This window comes from Antrostomus carolinensis, unplaced genomic scaffold (assembly GCF_000700745.2).
Source record: "Antrostomus carolinensis isolate BGI_N321 unplaced genomic scaffold, ASM70074v2 scaffold1296, whole genome shotgun sequence".
Lineage (NCBI taxonomy): Eukaryota > Metazoa > Chordata > Aves > Caprimulgiformes > Caprimulgidae > Antrostomus > Antrostomus carolinensis.
In genome coordinates, this window is record NW_010320953.1 from 72,861 (window position 1) to 92,160 (window position 19,300).

General features: G+C 37.7%; 1 protein-coding gene across 1 annotated transcript in view; it reads right to left on the reverse strand.

Annotated features, from left to right (window-relative positions):
• The window catches only part of LOC104526301 (syntaxin-binding protein 5-like), a gene marked incomplete at its 5' end in the record, with an annotated part of 23,719 nt that extends 10,267 nt beyond the window's left edge, over nt 1-13,452 (reverse strand). The window contains 2 exons of the mRNA XM_029085379.1: nt 707-808; nt 13,282-13,452. Coding sequence (XP_028941212.1) covers nt 707-808; nt 13,282-13,452 — 273 coding nt within the window. The remainder of the gene's footprint in view (nt 1-706; nt 809-13,281) is intronic.
• Nucleotides 13,453-19,300: the final 5,848 nt, after the last annotated feature.

Here is a 19,300-nt window from a genome sequence, read left to right on the forward strand (position 1 = left end):
TGATATATGACACTTTCTCATAAACGTGCTCTTGCCTTTAAATTACCTCCTGCTTTGAGGGAATCCAGTATTCCCTTTTCTCTGAGAGGCACATATCCAGCCCCCAGGATCCCTCTGCTCTCACCCAGCCATCCCTTTCAGATAACCATGTCCTTTTTCCTCCTCTTTCTCTTGCAGATCTGGATTTCTTAGCTCTTGTTTTTTTTTCCAAATAGGTCTCCAGGCTGTTCCTGCAGCAGAGGGGCTGTGAGCACCATCAGAGGGGTCCAGTGTCCCCTGAGAACTAAGGAGTGACTATCATTTGGGAGATGTTGCTATTCAGGCTGTTAAGACTACAAGCAGCTCTGAGCAAAGCATTATTATCTGCAGTCAAAAAGCTGCATTCCATGGGTTAAGACCACACAATATAAACACCACTACTCTCCTAATAGTAGCCCTGCTTTCTTCAAAATGTTTTCCTTCAGCCCTGTCCTACGCACAGTTTGGGTTAGTGAGATGGAGATGGAAAATCAAGAACCAATTTCCTTCATAACACTGCACGGATTGTTAAATTCCAGCTATGAGTAGCAGCATACAAATGGACGGCTTCTGATTTAAAAGCAACTGCACAACCTCTAAATTACTACCCACCTCACTGACAAAAACACACAGGACACTTCAACTCACATGCTAGCATAAAAACCAAGCCAGTGTTTTTGAGTCTTACCTTTGTTCATCCATGTGTGAGCAGTACAGTGACGCTCGTCGTGTGAGAATGTACTGATTCCATGTAATTGCTGAAGCATTGCCCGTCTGGAAATGTAACCTACTGCCACAAAACCGCGTGCATTGCAAAAGGACAAGAACAATTGAGCCAACCCTCATCATGACAGTTATACGAAAGCAGCCCTGAGGAGTTACTGTCCTAGCTCTTTCCTTGCGTGACAGAGCTGTCCCGCTGCAGTGCACTTGTGTCTAAATGAAGATTTAATTTAGGGCTTGGGAGTTTTCTGAGAATTTAAAAGATAATTTGAGTAAATGATTCCATGTGTTTCAACTGTCACCTTTACACAGCAGAGATTGCAGAGGTTTTTTTTTTTAACTTCTTTTTGTTTAGTGGAAATAAAAGTGGATTTTCCTTACTTTTTCATAGAATTAAAAAAAAAAAAAATCAAAGGAGGGAGGATATTAATGAAAACATATATGCCATCCTCAGGGGAATGTTCTGACTTATCTATTTTCAGCTGCAGCAAAGGTTTGGTAAGGGGAATACATCCTCACCCATCTTCTTTTCCAGGAAATTGTCATTGTGATTATTCTAATGTAGTGGAGTTAGCACTAACACAGAAGCATAATTTTCTTCTCAAAGTTAGGAATCATGAAAGTAAAATTATCATTTGTTATAAGGATTTAAAAAAAAAAAACCCAAAACACCAGTGACAAAGATCAACAGTTTCACTGCAAGTGTGTGCATTCATTACTGAAGAGATTTGCAACTGACTGTCAGTGTCTTGGATGTTATTTCTAGGTCCTTTCCTGGTTTTAACATAACAAGTAATTGATCTGCTTATAAAACATACACAAAAATCGACCTTTTTCGATATGGAAACCGATATATTCTGGAAACAAAGTTCTCCTCACTTGGATATTTCTAAAAGTTTTAATCCCAAATATCAACCCTAACAGAAGCTAATGAAACTACTAAAATGTCTGCCAAGTTTAAGGATCATAATCTTAAAATTTTAAGAGAAATCTGTCACTTTTAAAATTATATACTCAGGAAAGCATGCAAAGCTCTGAATGCCAGTGTAAACATACAGGAAAGGAATTGTACTTGAAACATGAATTTGCACCCAGTAACATCATAGAGACACAGAGACTGCACCATATCACTGACGGCAATGCTTCAGCAACACGGAGGAGAAAGGGGCAGGAAGTAACGCTGCAGGGCTTTTGCACATTTAAGAACACTGCACGTTTATGTGGCTAAAAACATCTTCAAAGACATTCTAATAGCACCACTCTAAAGCTGCATTCCACATAAAGCAATTCACTAGAAAGCAGCAGAAGTCATCTTAAGCACAAAGAATGCAATAATAACCTGGAATTTTACTGTGAATTATTTCCTATCAGATCAACTCAAATAAATTTCCCTAACACTATATCGAAAAGCCTGTGAATATACTGCTTGCAGAGCATCCAAACCAGAGTGGCTGTGTCTGCGCTTACATGGAGCTCACAGCCTGAGTCTCCCTGGAAAATTTCTGAAATGTGTTGTCCTGAAGTTGCTACAGTTATAGCAGTGGAACCTGAATGGCTTCATGGAATCATACTGACACAATACTGATGTAAATGATGGAAAATAAAGTCCTGAAAGAGAAAATAGATTCAAGTCACCAGACTTGGATCTTTATTTTGATATTTCCAGAATATGGTAAAGTTCAGGCTTAGGTTTTAGTTCAGCATGTTTTAAAAACAGAAGGAAACTGTTAGGGCAGAACTATTCATATTGAAAATGAAGTAGAAATAAGCATTCTTATAGAAAGATAAAAATGCAAGAGATCTTTACAGTAAGTAATCTATCAAACTTCCATATCCAATTGTATGAATCACTTCCCTTGACTTACACAAGCAAACTGTCTTCACATTCAGATCACTAAGAGCTCAATTTGGATATAAGTTATAAGTTGGACTTATGTTTTTTAATCAAAGACCTCACAGTTCTCTAGAACTTAAATCCCAACCTAAAATATCCATTCTGCTGCAGAGTCTTTCATAACATTGATGGTCTGGGAAAGGATAGTATGTTGTATAACTTTCATATGTGGAAGTACCTGAGAATAAGGTGGAGACACAGGCATTATAGAAGAAAAACCTTGGGTTTATTCAATAACAAAGTCAAAATTGTTGATGTTCTAATGAAGCAAATGAAGGCATTTTACAGAACTCTTCTGCCCTGCCCCCCACCTCTGATAGAGCCTCTGCTTGTGTAACTGAAGTGTAGTTAGAAAAGCTTTGTTTTAAAAAAATCCCTCTGGAACAGCTAATATCACATAACTGGAACACACTCAGAATATTCCTATCCTCTTTCCTAGTTCTCTATACAAAACAGCCCACCACATATTCCATTCTGCCACAGAAGTACCAGGAACCACCCAATGGTGTGTTCCACTTCCAAAAATGTTTCAAAAGTTATTTCAGATGTAGAAAAGTAGTTTATGTTGATGTGAAGTGATTGCTAGCAAGCAGAAAAATGCTGAAGTTGAGCATGCAGTGCAAAACACACCCTCCAAATTCAACACGCCTAGAGTGCAGTGTGACATTAGCTTAACTTGGAATCAAATCATCATTTAATTAAAACTGACTAGATATTCAGTGAATGTAAGAAGAACAAAATTTTCATTTAGTTGGTTGTTTTAAAAACAAGGGAAATTTGCAGATTCCTGTAAGAAAACAAGTGGATCCTAACATAATGCACTGACAGAAAATGTACTCCAAGGAAAAAGCAAACATGAACTCTATCTAGCCCAACAGTCAGAATTTAGGCAGCTGCAGCTCACATGAATCCATGCAAAGCTCTTCTCCATTTCTTCACACGCCTTTCCTCACCATTAGACACGCTCTTTCACAAGGCACCTCAGTCTTCAGACAACCTCCCCCCACTGTTTTTCCCAGGGACACAGGGCATTACAAGCTCTGTTGTGACCAGATTTAGGCAGACTTAAACTCCACTTAAATCTCTGAGGGAAACCGGTGGTTAGATTTGATAAAGACGATGATTCAGTCTAAGTGACGACAGTTCCACTGGCTTTTTGCAGTCTAGTGACTGTTACACTCAGCAGAAAACTGAAGGCTGTGAGCTGTAGGCATAAATCAAAGACTCCATCCATCCATGCTTTCTGCACCTGTGGCTACAAGGTATAATGAGGAACAGCATTCTTCATGTCTCCCCTGGAAAGTGAGCCCCTGATGGCTATGATGCTCAGCTGAGAGGCTGAGCCTAAGGTTTCTGCCTTTCTGGTCCTATTTTTTATTTACTGTAGACCTAATATAAATTATGAATGTGTTCTGGGGAACTTGAACACCATTGCTAGAGTCTAGAAACTGGGCTCCCTCTTGCTATAACAACCTATTTTTCATGCATGCCCTCTAGAAGACTTCCTGGGCACATGGCATACCCCATGTATTTGGTTAGGACATCCACTCTCACTAGCACTCTCTCTCAGACTGCATCCTAAAGGGTTGGATTGAAGTAGGTGGGATGAATTGTCCCCTTAATCCTAGGACCACATGCCAGTATATTTGATGCGTCTATTACAGACAGACCCTCACTCACCTTTACAATCTCTCTACATCTCCTTTCTAAGAGGAAGCAGAAAAAGAGCAGGTTTTATTTTACCTACGGTAGAAAACAAGCACACACACCCTCTCATCTCTGCCATTAATTGAAAAGTAGCTTAACACTATGGACAAGTCACTTCTGGAAACAATGATACTACCCCAAGAGTAATCTATGGATTTTATAGCTCAGTGTTCAAACTGAATACTTTGATACAGAACAGATATGAAAACCTTACAGAAGATGCTGGAATATCCTTCCCTGGAACACCTCCTTTTTTGGTACCAAATGCTTTATTACAGCCATGCAGAACTTGCTGTTCAGAAATCTTTGAGTTTGCAGTGCCCATCAGACCAGAAGTGATGTGATTTTTCTAAATGCAGGAAGAAATAATTTCAACTTCCTCATAACTTCTTTTTTATTTGAATAAAGCTTTCTGCAGTAAGGAACAGACTTTCTAGATACAGAACAGGTCCTCTATGCAACGTTTTTATCTGCTTCTCTGCACAGAGAAGAAGTGTGGTGAAAAACTGAGCAATTAATGGAGACTCTGGTTTATTATAGTGTCTCCAAGTTGTTTCCTATTATACTGTTCTTACTGTTACTAGATACAATGATGTAAAGTAACTTCAAATGCTAACAAGATTGAAATTATTTACAAGCAGAACCAACACCATAATCCCCTCGCTGAGAAACAAATAAAAAAATTTCAAGCCAAGGGCTTTTCCATCTGCTGTGAAAGCCTAGCTGTAAAAAGCCATGGCACTTGGGGGCCTTGTGAAGCATGGTCCCATGACTGCTGTAACATGCCCAGTGGGTCAGTAAGTGTCTGTTTGGCTGGCTGCTTGGGCTAGGAGTTTTACCAGAAATCATCCACTCTGCAGTATGGAGAGGCATGGCAAAGGGAGCGCGGTCGAGAGTCTGAGCTGTTCTGAAAACCTGCCAGAGATGCAATAACCTCCTCTGAGAATCCATTTCTGTGGTTAACTACCCTTGTGATCAAAATGAATCCCCTTCTGTCTCCCTAAAGGCATGCTTCTGCCTTAGTCATTTATGTCCATTACATCCTGTCCTTTTCTCGGCAGACATGAACAGCAGATTATTCCCTTCCTCTCTGCAGTACCCTGCCATGCATTTGAATAATTTTGTGCTTTTTCTTCAATATTTTTCTAGATCAAGCAACCACGTTGTTTCTTTCTTTCCTTGGAGGCCTAGGAACCACTACCTCTAAAAAAAGCAGTGATCGTCTTCTAGGCCATCACAGAATAGTTTGGGTTGGAAGGGACCTTTAAAGGCCATCTAGTCCAACCCCCCTGCAGTGAGCAGGGACATCTTCAACTAGACCAGGTTGCTCAGAGCCCCATCCAGCCTGACCTTGAATGTTTCCAGGGATGGGGCTTCGACCACCTCTCTGGGCAACCTGGGCCAGGGTTTCACTACCCACAGTGTAAAAAATTTCTTCCTTCTCTCTAGTCTAAATCTCCCCTCTTTTAGTTTAAAACCATCACCCCTTGTCCTATCGCTACAGGCCCTGCTAAAAAATCTGTCTCCATCTTTCTTATATGCCCCCTACAAGTATTGAAAGGAGCACTAAGGTCTCCCTGGAGCCTTCTTTTCTCCAGGCTGAACAATCCCAACTCTCTCAGCCTGTCCCCACAGCAGAGCTGTTCCATCCCTCTGATAGTTTTTGTTTTCCTCCTCTGGACCTGCTCCAACAGGTCCATGTCTTTCCTGTGCTGAGGACCCCAGAGCTGGATGCAGCACTGCAGGGGGGGTCTCATCAGTTCACACCTACATGTGGGCTTCAGACCCAATAGACCCAAGACAAAAGGAGCCAACAATAAAAATAGAAATCTCCCTCTTCTCCCCCAACCTCACCACATGGGAAGGAAACCCAACAGTCACATTCACTCATCCAGTCCAAAAAAATCCAATCTGCTATGTATAGAGCACTGCTGCAGACAGCAAAACAGTATAGCTATAATTGACAAGAAAAAAGATGATATATATTGTATAGAAGTTAGGCAGGAATTACTGCAGTACACAGCATGATGTCAGCTGAGCCTGGTTCCTCAGGCTGCAAACTTTTTATAAGATCACCACTCAGCATCATGTTTCCAAGACCCTGCCTACAGCAAACTGGACTGACGAGAGCAAATGTTAGCCCTTCTCTATGGCTTTGCACATACAGGGTAATACTGATTAAGGTATAGATCAATCCTAAGACTTTGGAAACCTTGTTATAGAAACAACAGACCAAAGTAACAGGCTGGCATACATACACAGAAAATTATTGTAAAATTTGCTGAATCTAAAAACCAAACCAAAAGCCTCAAAAAACTCAGCATCCTAGAACTCCAAAACCTAAACCAAAATCCATCAGGAAAAAAAAATGCAGAAGCCTCTGCCAGGTTGTCTACAAAGCTTCTTATATTGATCCTCACAAATACTTTTGAATAATAAAGGAATTTTAGAGTATATAGTCTATAGCAAATACTACCCATTTCCAAAACAAATTGAACAAAATCACGCAAGATACAAACCAACTTATGCCCCAAACACTTTCAGTCATTTGCAGATGCAAAAGCAAAACTTCAAGTATAAATGTATACTGGATCTATTAAAATGGAAATTGTATTGTGCTTGCCATAGAATTTTTGATAAGGTTATTAAAGATAATAACTAAATATTCTCGAGTGGTTCATTTTGCCAGCTTACAGTGACATTTCAATTCAAGTGCTCTATATCAGATTTTAAGTACATATAATCCAAAAGCTGAGGTAAATGCTGAAACTGAATTATTTTAAAGAAAAGCTAAAACAAACGCAAAGACTCTGCTCTTAGCATTCCTAGAAAATTACAAAGCACAATAAATCCTTGTTAGGATTCTTTGTTCAGAGGCAAGTTTGTAGCACTAGGATCTCGATGGCCTTTCTAGCCAAGGGTGATTAAGCTGAACTAGTTAAAGACTACATAATGGGAAATAAAAATAATAAAAAAAAGAAAGACAGTTTTCTATCACTGCTGGTGGGAGAAAACAGATTTCCAAACACAACATTTCAAAGGAAAAAAACCATCCTGCCTTTACTTTTTTCCTAAGATGTACAATATAACCACATAGGGACATAAACATACAGAATACTCCAACCTCTGTGTGAGTGCAGGCAAGGAGGGAAAAACTGGTGGAGTCTCGACAGCTCAAGCTCTTGAGGGCAGCTAGGAAGTCAGGGCAGAGAGGACTTTTTGGAGAATGCAAAGGGGCTTAAAAAAGCAGAATCCTTGAAAAAAAAAAAACAATATCCAAGAAGTATCAACTCTGAAAGACTTCTCAGAGTTAGTTATAATTTATTAACGCAAAGAAGGCTGCGTGCCAGCGTATGTGTCTGTGCACACATCCATATACCCACCAGCTATACAAGTATAACCACTCTGAGCTCCTTCCCACAACCATTTTATTTTTATTCTTTAACGTCACTGTTCTCTTTAATCTAAAATTACAATTAAAAATTCAATTGGAATACAGATTTTGTTTTCCTATGTAGAAAAAGAGCAGATGTTTTGGGCCTATTCATCTACACTGAAATTCTTGACCAGGCTGGGATCTCTGCTGTTCTAGATGGAAAGTGGGTTTTAATGGGTTTAACAACTATGCAGTTTTAGCTCTTACATTGAGCTGACTGTTTTGGATCTATGTGACGGGATAGAAGGAAAGCCAGGTAGGGGTACACATTTTCCCCAAAGAAGCTAAACAGAAGGTTTCTGGGAGGAGACCTGCAGACAAAAATAGGGTGCTAGCTGGAGCCTAGAGCTGGAACAGACTGAGACATGATCAGTGCAAATGGCTACAGCCTTTGGGGAAATACATTAAGCACGGACACAAAACACATTCCCTTTCTACATGACGTTACAATGGGAGAGAATCTCTGGAAGGATTTTCTTGAGTAAGAATAATTTGCACTTACATATATATTTTTTATTGTTGTTGATATTTAAAAGCACAATGCTAACTCGCTGAGTAAGAATAATTTGCACTTACATATATTTTTTTTATTGTTGATATTTAAAAGCACAATGCTAACTCGATAATTTTAAAAAAGTAGTTTATACCCTATGCAAGAAAGCCTTATCAAAAAAATATAATCATTAACTCTTAAAGTCTCAAAAACTACTGCTCAAAAAGGACTAGAAAAAGTTTAGAATTTAGAAGTTCAGCAATTTCCTAGATTTGTGGTTTTGGCTACAATGCAAATAAATTCTTGCATTATTGCACGGAAGAAACAGCTTAATCAAAAGTATGTGAAAACGAGGTTGTCTAGAATCAATAATAATTCTAATTTCTTGCAAAAAGTAGATACAGAATATTGAGCTACTACAGACTTTATTAGGATAGCTGTGAGAATACTGCATTTATGAAACCAAAAGATAACTACAGAACAACATGTAAAACAGCATAAGTGGTATTTGAAAGTGCTCTATTAAATGCCTGGCTAATTACTGACAAAAATATAACCATAACAAGCTGTTTGATCTACATACTAGTGTTTTTTTGGGGGAAAAAAACCCCTAAAACAATCTACCAGGTTTTGAAATTGAAAAAGCAGTAATCTTCAGCTTGGCATAAAATCTATTTGAGTTTAAAAAGCTTTAGAGCTTTTCAAGTTTTTCCATGTTAGATGAGGATATTGGAAAAGACATAGGTTTAAGCAGTAACAGTAACCACTGCACGTATATACACCACTCCTCTGCTACTCTTATTTAGCTTTTGAATTATTCTTCTATGAGTGTGGAAGAAATACCAGCACTTTATGAAACTGAACAGTTTGCAACACTTTGACCAGCAGAAAACAAGACACACTACCCCCTCCATTTTCTTCCTGTGATTCATCATTCCAAAGATGTTCTTCAAAAATGCTTTTCTCTATCAGGAATCCTTCCGAACATATAAAGAGGTAAAAGCAAAATCCTGACAATCAGCTAACAGGCATGTAGTCAGAAGAATTTGTTGTATGAAAGTTGCTTGAAAATACACTTGATAAAAATGCTGGAAATACAGTTCCTATTGTACCAAAAGATCAGATTTGAATAAGTAGATTTTGAAATCCAGTGCGAGAAGACTGATTTATTATTCTAACAGATATGATGAGTCACCAAAATGTGGCATCTTTTTAATCAAATCAATTAGAAGAAGCTGTAAAGAGCAGGAACTGGAAGCATTATTATAAAATCGCCAAGTGTCATCAGTGCCTCAGAGACAGGCTGAAGAAAAGGTAAGAACCATCTACCTACATACTTTTAAAAAAAATATATATAAAGTGCTTAACACTACTGAGAGAGCAATATCTAATCAAAATTCTACTCAGGTAGAATAATAAAATCCTACCAAGTACTAACTCGAAATACTACCTCTCTAGCAAGGATGTAAAATATGTATCTTGATTCACCACATGAGAATATATGAAAAAAAAAATCATTTATTTGTGAATACATCTATTGTTTATTGCAGCATATACTCCTAAGTACCCAATAAATTCTTAGCAGAGAGAGCATTTTTTCATTTTATTTTGAAATAGCCTAACTGGAAGGTTCTGATCAAAGCCAGTTCCATATTTTGAGAGAAAGTTTATTCTCAGTATATTGTTTCTTAAATCTTTTAACTTCTCATCTTCCTTCTTCCTCGCCCTCCTCCTTACCCCCAGCCTAAGAATCTTTCAAAGATCATACCACCTTTCACCGTATTATTTAGTATAAAAACCTTCAGAAATAAATCAAACCACTTGCCAAAGCAGTATGTCTAGAAATTAAAGATGCATGAAGAATGTCAGGATGTCAGTCATTCCAGACAGACCACTTAGTAGAACTAGAAGTCAAAAGACTAGTACCACAAGCACCTAAAAAAATGTTTAGACAAGTTGGACAGACAGCTTTGTTCTAATGAGAGAATATAAATAACCAGAAAATTATTTTAGTCTATAGACCAACCGAAAAGTGACTTGCACACAAACCCACACACTCAAGGACAAACCCAAACCATGCTCTATCGTATTACATGGTAATATAAATTACTCTAAAGACTGTTTCTTTCTTGCAGCAGTCATTTCACTGACCTCACCATTTAAATGACACAACTGATAAGTTTAAATAGGGATTTTTTAATGTGACTTACTTTAATTTACTCCATGTCTCTGAAAGGAAGTTAGATTATTATCTCCAGAAAGATATATCCTTTAATATTAAACTTGACAGGTATTATAATTAGTGATGAACAATAAAAAGTGAATCTTTCATGATATGGATACACAGAAAATATCATCATGCCATCAAAAGTATCACTGTACTACTATATGTTTTGTACACAAGGTTCAGTGGGACCTTAGGGGGTTGTAGGTTCTACCTGCCAGTGACCCTACTTACTGTGGGAGAATGGAAAGGAAAAAGAAAAGAAGCAGCATGAAAGAATTAGGTAGAACCACGGTCTGGTTATGTACAAGTAGAGCTGATACTGCAGCAGTATCTGCATGCAAGAATTCCAGAAGAGTTTGGTACAACACAGGATGAAGAAAAATACACAACAATAGAAACTACGGTGGCAGTAATCAATTTTCTACCACAAGCTATTACATGACAATGGTACTTACCATATTTGTGTGGCACATAAAGAGAGGTAGATGAAACGGTTATGTTATGACCATCATCAATAACTAATGTGGAGGAAAAAATGGTGATTAGGCAGATGAAAACTGCCCTTATGTACAAGAATTTATAAACACCCGAGAGCTCTGTAAATCTGCTGAAGTACAATGTTCACACAGGAGCCATTAACTAATTCAAGTTAAAATTGAAATTTATAGTAGGTTTAGTATTGAAACAGGATTACTTCTTACAACTGATTGCTGAGGATTACACTTTGTCATATGTTAATGAAGCCTACAATGTGATTTAACGTTTATGCTGTTCAGCCTATGACTTAATCTTTGAAGAGTGCATGATATTGTAACATTCTCCTAAAGGAGAGATGGTTGGATGGTCACTGAAGAAACAGCAGTGTCAGTTGAAATGTCACTACTCCCAACTTTTTGACCCTGTTCCTCTGCAGAAGGTTAGTACTGGTCTAGTAAAGCCAGAAAAATGGATCATGTGGGCACTTCTCATTTGCTTTAGTGCAAAGGAAGGTGGATAATGTAACCCAGTATAGAAAGCTGTTTAAGCTAAATGTTTCTGTACTTAAGCAGAAAGGGACAACTCAAAGGATCCCTCTTCCACCAGTATCTGTTCTGGTGTGGTAGCCTCTAGCAATGGACACTTTGCTCTGTGTCTAATAGATAAATGCAGGTAAATGCTGTTCTTAAACAAAATAGAAGGAGCTGCTAGAGGACACTGCAACAGACTTTGGGATATCAGCTCCATTCCAGTTAAGAACATAATCTTGAAAATCTCAGTGCCAAATTAGGATGTTTTCATACAGGGTCTCACACACATAGATATTATTTTTCTGTTGTGTGATCCCCACAGCAGTCAGCAGAAAGGCCAAAAATGAATTTGCTATTTTATGTTATGATAAAGAAAAAAAATCAAAGACTCTACCAATTTGCCACTAGTAACAAATGTATTTGCATTATTTTGCTTTCAAAAATACAAAATCAAACTCTCTGAGTGATAGAATTCCCCCTTCTCTGTCTCCATTAATGATCAGCAAAATTAGGGAGTACTGGTTGCAGCTGTAAAGAACTTCTATGGTGCAGAGACCTTTGCAGGTGGGCAGGTTACGATACAAATGCTCCTTGCAAGACAGAGGGCTAGGGTCGTGGTGTTGTCCATTGCCTGTCACTTACAGCATCACAGGGGATTCAGGTCATGCTACAGGCCAGACAATAGCCACAGGAGATCACTATCTCTTAGGCACTTAGGAAATAATTCTGCAACTTTATTAAAATGTGGATTTTTAAAAGAGTTATTTGTTCAAATTAATTATTTTTTATTAAAATATTAAACCATATAATTTCTGTTGTTTAAACATTATTAAATTTTTACCTATTACTAAAATTGGATACAACCAATACTACAGTCCTACACCATTTATTTTGATGCTATGTTTTTTCAGTTTCTGATAGACTGAAGCTTTTCTGTGTAGACAATGCATTTTTCTATTGCAGGAACGCGGAGGAGCTGGAAGCCTGAGAGACAAGGGTCAAGGACACCAACAGCTGAGTGGGAACACTACCAAGACTGAAGAAAAACACATCATCTGAATACTTCTGCTTAAATGATCTGCTGTGAAATAACTGGCACTGCTGAAATTAAAATGGGTTTATTCAAAGTTTTAAGTACCATGCATTGCCATGAGTGGTCCACTCTATCTCTCAGTTTCATTGAAACTCTGCACTCAGGTAGATCAAGATTTGAAGACTGTTTTCAAACATTAAAGCAAGAAACTTATTATAAATAGAAAAAAATTATTAGATTATGGGCTATAATTTTACCGTAAATGGTGGGCAAGGATTGTGGAATTTTATGAAGTGTTCAGTACCAATAAATACATAAATAATGTGCAAAGCCTGAACTCACATTCTAAAAATATCTTACTCATTTTCAGACTTGATAAATAGAGACAATGAGAGTTTAAAACAGTACTACCAGCTGTCACAATAACTGTATATAAGCTGCTATGAACAATCATTTTTCCAGAACAAAGCACCAGATCCATACAGGGGACGGCTGTAAGAGTTTGGTGAGGTTCAGCATCCCTAGGCAGCACAGAGCTCAGGAGCAGGCTTGTTAGTAACAACACTAACACACAAGGGATGTTCTAATTCTAAACAGTCAGGGGAAGACAGCAGCTCAGGGCAGTGACTAGGACAAGGAACATGCTAAACTTACTTTCCTTTCACACCTGGTGAAAAATTCACAAATACCTATCAAAATATTCATTGCCACCAATAGGGTGGTCAGACACTGGCACAGGTTGCCTTCTGTGGTGACTGGGAGAGAAATCTCCATGCAGGCTGCAGACTGTGCTTTTCTGAAGGGGGGCCTCCCAGGCCCACGGCGGTTTGCTTTTGAGACGTCTGCACTGGAAAGTCGTTTTCCTGAACTGCAGCTCTGGGATGTTGGACTTGTACAGTGACCATTCACATGATCTGGAAAGTGAATGTAAAAAATGCTAGGTAAAGTGCCAGCTCCTAAAATTCAGAATGGAGGAGAGATGAATATTCTGATATTTAAGAATGGATTAAATAAAATCTTCTGAGAATAACTACGTATTAAGACAGGACTTTTATTAACCCAGCATGTATATGTATATAATTCACCATATCTTTAAGGCATACTTTGAAAAAAAACAAGGGACATAGAACATTCTTTCCTGTGAGGGTGGTCAGACACTGGCACAGGTTGCCCAGAGAAGTTGTGGATGCTCCCTCCCTGGAAGTGTTCAAGGCCAGGCTGGATGAGGCTTTGAGCAACCTGATCTAGTGGAAGGTGTCCCTGCTGATGGCAGGGGGGTTGGAACTGGATGATCTTCAAGGTCCCTTCCAACCCAAACCATTCTATGTTCTTACAGCTGCAGATCTCATGGCATTTTGTTGACCTGTGTGCACAGGCAATTTATCAGGACACAGCTGGTAACACTGTCATCCCTGATGTTGTGTCTCCTAACAGATACCAAATAAATTTGAAAACTATATTTTGTTTTTGCTCTCATAAAGAACTGCAAGTGTCATCTACTACAGGATAGAATTTAGGATTTAGAATTTAGAGTTTAGGATCTTCCCCACCTGACTGGAAGCTGCATGAAACAGGCATCTAACTGCCACTATTAGGGATAATTATAAAACTAGACATAATACTGCTAAGTATTTTATTCTTTATATACCACACAGATATATTTTGCTGCTAAGAAAACTGCTGAACAATTGATTTGTTTGCTACAGATCTAAAGATATGAGGCTAAGTCCTTAGACCCTTGCTAGAGGCCATGGCCATGCTGTCTGACGGAGTAAGAAACAAAACATGGCTGCTTGAAACTCTGCCTACCTTTGTCTGCTCTTTGTCATGGGCACCAGGTCTTTAAACCACACCAATCCACTGATCAAGGCTTCAATCAGAGTTCAAAGTGGGTTGGACAGGACTACAAAACATTCATGCAATATTTTTCTTCCTCTCATGTTGGGTAAGGCAATATAAGAATAACAGGATGTAATTTTCCCCTCAACACATGAAAGGGTACATATCCAGGTAGAGCTGAATTATTTTTAGCCATCAGGTGATTCATACTTACTGATTTAAGTAAACAGCAGGTAATAAACACAACAGAAATTCAGACTCATGCAAGCAGATTGGATATTTCTATTCAAAACAATGGAAGTTCTATACTATAGGTAAGGACAAGCTTGAACCTTCTGCCTTCATTTTTAACGTAAGGTTATTTATTTCTCAGAATTAGATTAGTCTCTAAGACTCTGTATGTAAGTATCATATTCAATTGACTCTCTTTGATTTGTATTGTATCCAAGGGAAAGATGAAAGATGAACCAAGATAAATTTATTTCTTGGTTACCATGCCATGATAGCTCATTGTACACAATGAAAAGTTATTTCTTTTTTCAGATGAATACAACATGAAGTGTGCTATTAGATGTAGTCTTCCAGTGTGTAAGTCATGTCCTTTCCATGTGAAAGCAGTTCAGTCTTAACAAATAAAATCAGAAAGATTTGTTCAGAATTATAGCTTAGAAAGCAATTTAGTATCTATACTGCATAACGAGATGGCTCTGTAGGAGACACAACTTTCATGATTCTTACCCTGTTTCTTAATACATGGCTATTGACTGAGCTAACAGCAGATATGAAACTGATGTGGATGAGTCATTCAACTTATAGTTAGGGAATTTTCCCAAATATGCTGGAACTATTCATATATTTCAGTAGAAAGTCCTTTGGGATCAGGGGCTTTGTTCAAGGGCACAGGCTGACTGTTCAACCTCAGCAACAGACACATCCTCATCCAGCTGCTTCCTTTCTTCATAATTCAGTTTGTCTGAAGGAGTTTCAACATATCTAATTATCTCCAGGGTGATCCTAGGAAGTGGTGAGGAACATAACAGAGTAAAAAAGAATCATATTCTACAGAAACATCAACAACATTTGTGAGTCCCTTTCCCTGAACATTGTACAGAATGGGCACAATTAATCTAAACCCTATTCACCATGCCAAATTTTAAGAGAAATGTTGCTATTTTCTCTTAGTATGACTGCTTGTCCCAGTTACCTTCAAAGGCCTAAATTAAACAAAAGCAATCAGTAGGATCTCGGCACCTAAATCCCTTTAGTTGTTTTGATAATTCCTTTCTGAATAAGCAAAGCCAGTTCCCGTGTAGAAAAAAAATCAAGTCTCATCCTAGAAGCTGCAGGGATATCCATCCCTCCAAGTACTGAAGTAGATGAAGTGTTAGTGAGTGCTACAACAATGAGCAGAAGAGGGATTTCAGTGATCAGCTACACACTTTTCTATATTTTAACACTGTTCTGTTTTTCTGATTAGATATGATTATTTTTTAAATGTATACAACAAGGAGCAATGCAGCGCTTCAAAACATAGTAAAAACAAGAAGACTTGTACAAAGAGTAATATAATTATGAAAAGTCTAACTGCAACATTTTTGCTGAGAAGCTGATAAGAATCAAGCAGACTGACCACTTAAATCTATGAGAAAATCCTATGTGTGTATTTAAAAATTAATTTATCACCTTTTTTTTTTTGTTATGGTATAAGCTCAGTGATACAAAACATTTCTAAAGAAAGGTTATGTTCTGTCTCAGAAAAGGTTCCTTACTGCTTCGCTTTGTCTGAAAGAATGAAGTGTGCAAGAAAAGTGATAAGAAAAAAACAATACTCATTTCCTACAGTGTACTTTCTAAGGGAGACTGTGAGAATGCTCAATCTATTGTCCTTTGCCAAAATGACAGCAATGATTTACTAGCCCTCTGAGACCCCTGATCCTCCTTTGCCATGACAGATGTCTTCCGATCACCTCAAAGAACTTGCAAAAGGCTTGTAAAAACCTGGCTTTTTCCCATCTTTGATTTGTAAAGAACAACATTTTAACTTTTGTCCTTGCTGGCTTACTGCTTTTGTCATATGGTCACTGGGGCTTTTCTCATATCAGAAATATGAGTTGATACTGAGAAATGCCTTATAAGATGCAATGTGCAACATGACAGCAGCAAGCCTGCTGGAGAGCCTTAAATTAATCCAATTTTTTGGAGGAGTGTTACACAGAAAGGAAGCATAGTGTATATATACACTGGCTGATTTCAGTTTACACACAGTAACACGTATATGTTACACATCCTGCCTTGTCATAAAACTGTTTTAAACTACTTGGTGACCTCTGCAAAAAGCAAAAGGAACCAACGATTTACCAGTGAAAAGTTGAAGCCTTATTAAACCCATATGTATTAAAAATATCAGTAAGAAAGGAGAAACGTGCATTTGCAGTTGCTGCTCAGAAAGTCATGTTACACTAAACATAAATAAAAAAAACCCAACCATTTTTTTTCAGTTCTAACAAAGGGATAAATTCACACAGAAAAACTAGCTGAAAACCAGTTCTTACTAATGAACTGAGAGAGGTTGAAAAGAAAGGAATTTAAATACAACTAATTAGAAGCATTATGATATCATCCTACGTTGTAAGGAAGTAATCAACAAAAGAGCAAAAAAGGACCAGAGAGAAATGCTTTAATATGGAGCAGAAAGAACGTGAAAAATGAGTCCCAGAGAATCTCTTCAACAAATACTAAGGAATATAATCTCTGCTGTTAAAGAGAGGTTCCACTGGGGGTTTTTGTGTATTATCAACAAAGTAGATTTTGGGTCATAATTATGGGTGTCACTATTCTTTTTTCTTTACACAGCAGAGAGATACGTATTTAAATCAAGAAAAAAAGATATTTCATAACTGTATAAATAGCCCAAAGAACACTCTCAAGTTTGCATGTAAAATAATTAAAATTTGTGTAAAAATAGTGCGATCATTCATCACTAAGAATACAGACTGACACCTTAAACTTTTAACAAATTATTCTTAAAAGAAAACCCCTTACAAAATCAGGATCACAATTTTCTCTTGGTGCCGTTCTGACAACCAGGCAGGAGAGGAGGTGTGAGCCCTTGCAGAAGAGGTTAGTACAAGATGCCATCGAACGTATGTATTCACCTTCATGCTTTCTTCAGTTTGAAGAGGAAGAATGAATTGCCCTATTGACATCCTGTCAGTATATTTAGGTCCACATGAGAGTATCGTGTCCTTTCATTAAAATATACTGCCTGTGCAATGGAATGGTGTTCCTATTATGGTCACACACTTCTATCATGCGCTTCATCCTAGACATAATCTTTCTGAAAGCAGGGTGAACACATTTATTTTTCACAGAAATAAAATCCTGTGAAGTTGTTGAAAATGTTCAGTGTGTTGTCACTGACAGAGCCCCTTGTAAAACTAACATTTTTGCCTGCAATTATGAATAATGAAATCAAAATACAAAATAAACACTATCCAAAGGACAAACACTATGAATATATTGCCGTATGTAATAACATCACCTCTATATTATCATACCTGAAAAATCAAACCTGGCAGTGCAAATCTAAAAATAAATCTAGATTTTTCTCTGAGAACAGTGGGAAAATTTTGGACTACTTGAATCTAACTGCTCCTCGAATTCCTCTAGTGAATTTCTAGTGATCATGTAACACCACACTACTGGACTGTCTCAAAAAGCACACAACACTCAGTGTGCCTCAGCAGAATAACATAACATAAATGGTTGCTATGCTTTGTGCAATAAACAGGAAAACACAGACAGAAAATTTGATTTAATTCTGAAATATAAGCATGAAATATGATACAGCTGGAGCTGCACAGAGGACAACACTGAAAAATGTAAGTAGAGTGGAGGAACCATATGACCAACCAGGGTACTAACAACTAGTCCTGAGCACCCCTTATTAGTAGCACTGCACCTCCATTTTCAAGATGGGGAAACCTGGGTTTAATTCTCTGGTTTTGAAAATGAAAACTTTTTCAAAGAGCTTGGACTGGAAACATTTTTTCAAATTGAACATGACAAAAATAAAGCATGAGACATATGAGCTGGAGACTTCATAAAGACAACTCCACCTTTCCACCTTAAATGAATGAAGAAAATGTAAGATAATTACAAGAGAAGTGTTTGTAGTCTATTCTAACAAGATTCTTCCAGAGATTCTTCCTTTGATTTTTTTTAAAAAATCTTGTTTTTAACTAGAGGTAAGAATGCCTGAAATAAATGAGCTAGCACCACTCCATAGATGCTAGCATATAAATAATTTGCTTGCAAATACTCAACAGAAAAAGGCATAGACATGGTCAAATAAGGCTTTCCAAATACAATTAAGCTTACACATAATTTTCATGCAGCAATCAAACAATTCTAAAAAAATCCAAGCTTCCCAAACTTATTAACATTACGCATTGTAGATTTTTGACAGATTTAATAAAGTAGTAACAATTGTTCACTCTTATTTTAATGTTGCAAAAACAGACTTCATAGTTGATAACTTCAGATTTAGAGTTCTTATTTATCCTTCTTTTGTTATCACTTTGTTGTCAAAATAACTACACATGGAAAAGAATTACTTTCTAAATATTCTTCTGCTTGCACACACAGGTCAGTTACTAAGACTTTGGATGTTGCTTTAAGTCCCAACAAGGCAACAGGACCATGTGTCTCATGCCTGAATCTCTGCCTACAGGTGTAGAGCCAGTGAGAGATCTCAATCCAGATCCAAGTTACCTACTACAGAAGAACTCTGAGTCCAGGCAGGTCTGGGAAATCTATGTGTAGCCCCAGATTTTGACTGCTGGAGAGTATTACAACCTGGGAAGTGTACAGAGACCACAGAATAGAAGAATACTACAGATGTGTTTGCATTGCTTGAAAGGA